The sequence below is a fragment of the Takifugu flavidus genome, chromosome 15 (assembly GCF_003711565.1).
Source record: "Takifugu flavidus isolate HTHZ2018 chromosome 15, ASM371156v2, whole genome shotgun sequence".
Lineage (NCBI taxonomy): Eukaryota > Metazoa > Chordata > Actinopteri > Tetraodontiformes > Tetraodontidae > Takifugu > Takifugu flavidus.
This window is the reverse complement of record NC_079534.1, coordinates 10,218,231-10,226,134: the sequence shown is the minus strand read 5'-3', so window position 1 is coordinate 10,226,134 and position 7,904 is coordinate 10,218,231. Positions and strand designations below refer to the sequence as shown.

General features: G+C 42.8%; 1 protein-coding gene across 2 annotated transcripts; it reads right to left on the bottom strand.

Moving 5' to 3' along the window:
- Positions 1-1,717: 1,717 nt before the first annotated feature.
- On the bottom strand, positions 1,718-7,554 carry adcyap1b (adenylate cyclase activating polypeptide 1b). 2 transcript variants are annotated; one of them, XM_057057090.1, is made up of 5 exons: positions 7,196-7,554; positions 6,703-6,807; positions 5,714-5,848; positions 5,246-5,347; positions 1,718-4,696 (listed from the first exon to the last, which is right to left on the bottom strand). In XM_057057090.1, exons 2-5 carry the CDS (start codon positions 6,804-6,806, stop codon positions 4,513-4,515), a joined length of 525 nt encoding a protein of 174 aa, XP_056913070.1. In that variant the 5' UTR covers position 6,807; positions 7,196-7,554; the 3' UTR covers positions 1,718-4,512. The 2 variants fall into 2 exon arrangements, with proteins under 2 accessions (XP_056913070.1, XP_056913071.1); XM_057057091.1 differs by lacking the exon at positions 5,246-5,347 and having other exon boundaries at positions 7,196-7,551.
- Positions 7,555-7,904: the final 350 nt, after the last annotated feature.

The window sequence follows — 7,904 nt, the reverse complement described above, 5'->3', positions numbered from 1 at the left end:
AATAGCATGCAGTGGATCTGTATTACACAGGCATACACGCTCCTGCTGGGACATGGCCATTAGGCACATGGCCACAGATGGATGTGGCGGTGTTGGTGCAGAGGGAGGGGTGGGGGCATGGGTATCCCCACTGGAAAAGCCCTGAACACAAGCCACCCTTCCCCCCTAACCCCTTATACATAATTAAGACATGTCCAGAGGCACAGGAGGACAGAACAAATTATTAAATACTACGTGTGATTTAAAGCTTCGCAACGGTCTTATTTCACAGCTGCCTATCAAGAGGCTTTTCCTAGTTTTTTCCTCAGAGATACAACCAGACACATCAGTTGGCAATGCAGCCTAAAAGGCAGCAATGGGGAGAAGAGCCGTGGAGGAGCAAAAGGAGGAGCCACCATTTCATTGATTCCGTTATTAATGTACATTATGCGCAAACTGGTGGAGGACGCCCCCTTCATGAATGCAGCCACTCAAACATATTGGAGGATTTGTCTCTATATCATATTCACTTATGGGTGTTTCAGGAAGTGGGGGTTGAATCCAGTCAAGAAGCTATTTAACTGTAAATGAATTCAGATTCACCCTTCACATGCATTTAAAAAAAACAGTCTTTTTGACAGGGGGGTTAAAGAAATGGAAACAACCCAGCACGTCACCTGACAATCAGTGATCTGTCAACCTTTTAGCAACCCGGCACCTCCAGTGAAGCAACATCCCTCAAGGGAAGAAAGACAGACGTATGTCTTCTGTGTATGTTGCAGGTTCTCACTCCTGATTAATTTACTTGAATTTCATTAAATATAATTACCACCTGCTCCAATGTTGCTGCTATTAAGGGGGCATCCAAAGCAACTCTGCAGCACAGGATCATAATTCTGTCATGAATGGCGTGTACAGAAACCTCAATGTGGGATGAAGGTCTGCCTGTATGAAACACACACATAAAGACTGCACACACCGGCACACTTCACACGTACATACATACAACTGAGTCCCTTTGTGAACCGTTGCCATGCAACATTTCTCTGATTGGGTTAGCCAGGCACTGGTGCGTGTGTACGTCTTTTCTGCCACACCCATCCTCCCCTCTCGTGGGACACAGCTGCACTTCCAAGGCCAAGGATGACGGGAGGGAGAGAGCAGAGCTCATTCCTGGAGGAGGTTAAACTCTCCGCTGCTCGGTCCAGGGTCACAGTTTGCCTCAGCTGTCTCCTTGGAGATGTTGAATGGTGGCTTGGTTTGAAGTCTGGGTGTATTATATACCTTTATACCGTCTCTTTTGTCAGGTTTAGATTTTAAAATATGTGACTTGACAGTCTAAACGCACCTGGAAATGTCATAGCATCCAAGGATTAATCAATAAACTGTCAAATTGGATTTTTTTTTTCCACATAGGAATTTGACTTCATTTTACAGCTGCTTATACAGCTATTTTTGGTTTTACCACTTTTTTTCCATGATATTGCTCTGGTGTTGAAAGGGGAAAATAGAAGACAGAGCGTTTGCTGGATTATTCGACGCTGCTCTCTCTGCCACTTGCCTGGTTCATGGGATGACCTTTGACCTCTGACAACCAGTGATGTTTTAGAACCCCAGAGGTTATATTCTGCTTGCTGACGTGTAAATTGCAAACAACGGTGAGCTGTGTGCCACGCCAATTAGCTCTGAATTGTATTAAAAGTGGTGAGTACCAAAGATTAGACATTGATTAGAAAAATGTTGTTTACAAAAATTTATTCATACAAATCTTACAACACTTCCATAACATTGAGAAACGTAAAACTGGATATAAGGACTCCTCTGTTTATAATAATGCCACTGTACTATAAGGTTCACTTTAAAACACATTGTTTTCAGATAGATAAGAGGTTAAACATTGAAGTAAGGCGTTTGGCGCTTTCAGAAATATCAACAGGCATTTTCTATGATATAAACAACATTTCTGTCATGTTCGGAAACCCTTTTATTCTAAGTAATGATCAAGAAAAGAAGAATATACCAGGGCTATTTTCTGATTCATAAATTACTGACTAATATTAACGTAATGAACAACACCTCATAGTAAACAGGAACAAACACTGGTCATTGTTCACAACGCTCACAGACACAGAACACTCCAAACTCATGCACACACACATCGCCACCAGCTCCACCAACATATAGATCCTATTCATTTAGGGTTTTTTTTCCTCATAATGAATCATTGGCCATGCTTTAAAAGAAAGCCTAATTCTACTACTTTCAGGGGCATACTAAGCAGAACAATTAAAGAGAGCAAACAAAAAAGTTTTAATGCAAGCTAATGGACTGCAGCATCGTAGGGCCACTAAAATTGCCATCTGTCATTTGTGGCGATTTTTTTGTTTTTTGAGTTTTCTCACGTTGAAGCAAGGCACCGAGGCCAAAAGCTGTCTCCACCTCCACACTCAACGTGCTCAAACACCAAACGCACGCAGACTCATAGGTATTTCAGCTACAAAACACACACAAATGCAGACTGATATGCAAACATCCACGCACATTCATTCAGAGAACATATAAAGCCAATTTGAGTAATTTGAACTAAATAGAAGAGAGTTTTGATCTTTCCTATGGGGTGGGTGGGCAGCTAGGTGGGTTTGATGTACAGATCAGTGTTTGGGATGCAGGCTGAAAAGCTGTACTGGTATAATATTCAATGAAAACATGAAATAGCTCCTTGATTAAAAAACAGTGGGAAGATCTGTCTGCTAGAGGGTGGTGTAATAGCCAGAGAGTGACCTTGGCCAGATTAATCTTCCAAAGTGAAGGGAATTAAACAACTGATGCTTTTGATCAGACTCATTGACCCTGATATCAGTGGCAGTGGCCCTCTCGCCGTCTTAGTTGTCTGTGTGTCCAGGTGTGGTAGGCTTTCTGAAGATTGTGGGTCCGTTGACCTCTCTTACTTCTAACACCATACAACCTCTCCTCGTTTCTCTCTAACTTGCTCTGTCTCACACATGGCTTTCTTTGTCTCCTACTTGCTGCTCCTTCCTCACCTATCTTGTCACTGCACAAACCCAGTTGGTCAGTTTGTGGATCTACTTCATCTTAACATACCTCACTGTCAAATCCATAACCACAGAGGCAAATCTATAGTAAACTAAACATGAAAATGTCTCCTGACATGGATGCTGATGCAAACACGGTCAACAAAAGGGGGCAGGGGGGATTCCAGTGTCTACAATACCCACAACAACAGCAGCAACAAATCAACAAGTAAGTGCAGTACCAGTTTACACCACATTGAACACTCCTCATCCCAACCCATCTGGGGTGGGGCCTGATGATGATGTTGAAATAGGCTTAGTCCAGCCCACCACCCAAACAGCACAATCCATTAAAAACGAGCACACTGGCATGCATTTTCCAAGCAAAGTCAAGGTGTCAGTTTCCACATGCACCACTAGATAAGAGAAAAGATTGACATTCCCTTTGGTAACCCGGGTGCTCTTGGAAAATGTTGCATTTCCTTCATCTCACATGTTCCCGCTTTGCTCTGAACTTTCACCATGTGGACCAAAGGGCACGACCAAATCACACCTCCACATATTTTTTCCGACTCCACCACAGAAAACTGATGTTACTATATGCACTGGTGCCATTTCTCTACTACAAATAACACACAGATGGGACATTGTTTACATTGTCCTGGGGAAACCGATTGATCTCCTGCAGTGAATGACTTTGAGGCAAGTGAGCAAGCAGAGTTTGTCGCATACTTTTAGCATTTTGGGCACTTCCTTTTGTCTTTAGCAAAGGTGTGGGCACCCTTGAAGTTAAATATTCAGTTTCGGATCCAGTTGGATTGAACCACCAGCTCCATGATGACCATGCAAGTTAATGAGCCATCCATCAAAAGAAAGGCAAAACAAGAGAAGCCATCTGAATTCCCCCGCAGTATCCAGCTCTAGGCTACAGAAGCCTGCAGGGCCCCCCTGCTTAAAGGAGTGAGGAAAAGGATGGACAAGGGCAATATCCATCATTTAATATAAGCCTGATATGCCTCACATAACATGCTCACTGCTTCTTTGGGCCTGCTTGGAAAACAAACAACACTAAAAAAATAGAACGTCAGTTACAAAAATAAGTATAACATTCAATACTTTGATTGTCTTTTCAAAATCTATTTATTTTCTGCATATGTAGATGACTTTTAGAGATTTCAAGCGCATAAACGTTGAAGGTGCACACTTATGTTTTCTTCTGATTTCTGCTTTTTTTTGTCATTTTTTTCTCTTCTTCTCAACATCTAAACATGAAAAATAAAATATTGGTCCACAAGAACTGTGCAGTATCAAGTGATTTTATACAAAAGAAAAAAAAACGATATATTATTATTAAAATATTCATTTTAATGGCTTTACTTCATACATAAATACATGTTGAAAGAACACAGGCGCAATCCACTGGTTGGTCAGATATATCTGAATGACTTTGATTTAACGACTGGATGTATTTACACAGGACAGTTTGGGCGCATCTAGAGCGCTACAAATAGGCAAGTCGACGTCCTTTGTTCCTAACTCTCTGTCTGTACCTTCTTCCCAGAACGGCTGCCAGGTATTTCTGCACGGCCATCTGCTTTCTATAGCGGCTGTAGCTGTCGGTGAAGATGCCATCAGAATGTCTCTTGGATAAGGGCTCCGAATCCTCCTCCGCGCTGCTGTCTTTTCTAAAAAAAAAAATAATAATAATAATAATAATCAAAATAACAGCAATGTTAAAATCACCATCCTCTTAACCTTAAGCTTCCCACTTCTTTTTTGCATGTATACATTTTTATTCTTCATGAATTCTCAATAACGTAGTTTGGGGCCTTTTTGTGACATTTTTCCGCTTAAAAGGAAGAGCAGCAAGCAAGACACCGTGAAGAAAAAGACTGATTTAAGCGTTTTAGAGAAGTTATAAATTATTCATATGCAACCCACTGCATATTCCGAGACATCCACTGTCATTGGGGGGAAACAAACATCGATTTATGGATTAATCCACCATAAATCGTGCAGAATAGATCTCACCGTGGGTCATGAACGCAGTGCCACGCCACAACAAACACACAAACAGATGTCACAGAGGGTTTTTTTTTAAGGAAGAATGAGAGAAAACACGCACACTTCGTGTGATAGACATGAATGCAGCAGCCAGGACTTGTGCGGGGGGGAGGGGGGATGCACAGAAAAGATGATGACTGCAGGTGAACGCTGAAAAGAAATGCCCTTACCCACGAATTGTCATCAGAAAATGCCGATAATGCCTCGCTGTTAACTGACCCAGGATCTCCCTCAAGGCTCTATCTAATTCTTCCTCAGCATGCCTTTCTGGTCTGAGGTGATAAAACGCCAAAACACACAGATCGTCAGTGACCAAAAGCGCAGACAAAAAAAAATTATGAACAAAAAGTAGCCTAAAATGTCACCACCCGTCCACAAGTTATTACGGTGTTATTAAAAGAGAGCCTCGAGATCTTTTTTTGCGTTACTTTAGTTTTGCGCTCGGGCTACAGTCTATATGTGCCTATTAGCGGCATTATTTAGGCTATTTGAGCCAACATTTTAGGCTACCCAGTATGAAAATAAGACTGGACGCTATGAGAAACTCTGAGTAAAACAAAGCAAGCAAACAGTATCGCAAACGGCAAAAAAGAGGAGGGGGGTCACTGAAAGTGGAATCCAGCCCGAGCATCCCTTACCTCTGTTCCTGTGGGTAGTAGAGGGAGTACGCATCGTCGTCTACCGATGGTGGGCTTCGTATAGCAATCTGGTCGCTGTCAAAACCCATGTCGGTTAATGAATTGCCGTCCTCATCGAAGGCTCCGTTGTCAAGTCTGCGGAGTGACAGTCAGCGTCACAGATCTGTACACAAGTGGGACGCGGCTGTGCAAAATCTCTGCGTCGGTCTACGAATCAGTGGGAGTTTAAACGCTTTACGCGGAAAGAAAACTGCAAAAAAGCAGTAGGTGTTTGAAATAATAATGACTTAAAATACATTCAACGAATAATTCACGTTCCTTTCGCTAACGACGGCTTGAAATGCGTTAAACGCGCGTCTATTCCGTTCATTGCTTTTACTGAACGCGTAGACAACAAAGGAAACGTGTTTGCATCTGTGCGCCACCTCTTATCAAGGCAACTTTATTAATCATTTAAAAGTAGAAACGGTGGGTGGAAGTTGGGCAGAAATTATATATTTAATTCTGCTATTTGGTGTGAAATATTAAAATCGACGCGGACCACGCCCAGATTATGGACACGATTGTCACAGGAGGGGGTGAAAGAGAAAACTTAGATGGATAGAGATCTCCTATTCGATTCGCCTCGCCTCTCCTTGGTGACGCCAGCTCGCCGTCATCCCAAGGGCTAACCAGCGCACTGGCTGCCCTCTCATTTTTAATAAGGGGCTTTGGGTGAGCCATCCCAACGGACAATTGTCTCCACGCAATTTCCATCGCAATTTTCCACACAAGAACCGCAATTTCCCTCGTAATTCATTCATAATGCCACATCCTTTTGACACCCCAGTGAAAAAAAAATGCGCGCATAGTTTGGACGTATTCACATGTTTTTAGAAATAAAACCTCCAAAAGTATTTGATAAGGAAAAACTGTTTCTCGACATTCAATTAGGCTTTTGAAAAATTTGCAAAAAACAAAAAAATTGAGGCTGACAAAGACGCACTTACCTAATCTTGGGGTAACCTAATCCGATAGGTGTGCAGAAGACGCTGTAGTGCATTAAGATTCCATAGATGAGCAAGATTAAAGTGGCTTTACTCGAACTGGCCATGCTGCAAACAAACAGTCAAAATAGATGTAACATTTAAAAGGTAACAGTTTTTCCGGGAAACAAAGCTGTTGCCTTTTTCCCACCTAAAAATTCACATGCTGCGCTCTTGTCTGACATAAACCCTCATTGAGCTGCAAAAAGCACATCACCCTGCCACTCCAAAAACAAAAAAATCAAAAGAAACAACATTGATCTCTGTTTCAATCATCCTTTTTCTCTTAAAAGTATAACTCTGGCATCGACAGACACTTTGCATGCAGCACCAAAGTAACCGAAAGCCGGGAGGAGGATCTCTGCTTCAATTGAAAACTGGTTTCCGCTACTTTATCACGTTTCCCATGAATGGATTTATCCGAGAAGCTTTAAAAGAATCCAGAGAAAGCACATACCTATAACAGGGAAGCAGGGAGAGCTGTGCTGTGGTGTGCTGGGATCCGGGTGCGGCTGTGATGTTGTGCGTGTATGTATGTATGTGTGTGTGTGTATGCGTGCGTGTGTGTGTGTGTGAGAGAGAGAGAGAGAGACGGTTATCTTTCTCACGGCACTTCTTCCCTCACTGAAGCGCCTCCGTCGTCTCCTTGTGTTCCCCCTCAGATCAGCCGAGCTCGCTTTTATATACAGTTGATCAGGAGTCACACCGCTCAGGCACGCCGACAGAAAAAAAACTCGGTGGGAAAGTGCGTCGTGTGTTCTTCTACATATCGCGGCTGTAAACTTTTGTCCTGCGCCGTGATTGCCTTGGATTTTTATCCGCTCATCTCAAGCCTCCCTCCCTCCCTCCTCCCTCCAATAAGTCACATTAAGGATGCTATAGACGTCATCAAGTCTGCCTCCCGGAATATAAAAGTACAGTTCCTTCTTCATCGATGCATCCGTCAGACACCCCCCACCCTACCCCCCCCCGTGTGTGTGCGCGCACACATACAAACACACACACACACACACGAAAATACACACGCACACACACCTCCTCTCTGAAGTTTTCTTCCAAAACTTTCTTTTTTAAAAAGACAGAAAACGACTGCGCACGATTTGTGAAGTTTTTTTTTTACACCACAACGCCCTTCGATTTTTTTCCCTCACCAACGACCGTTGTGC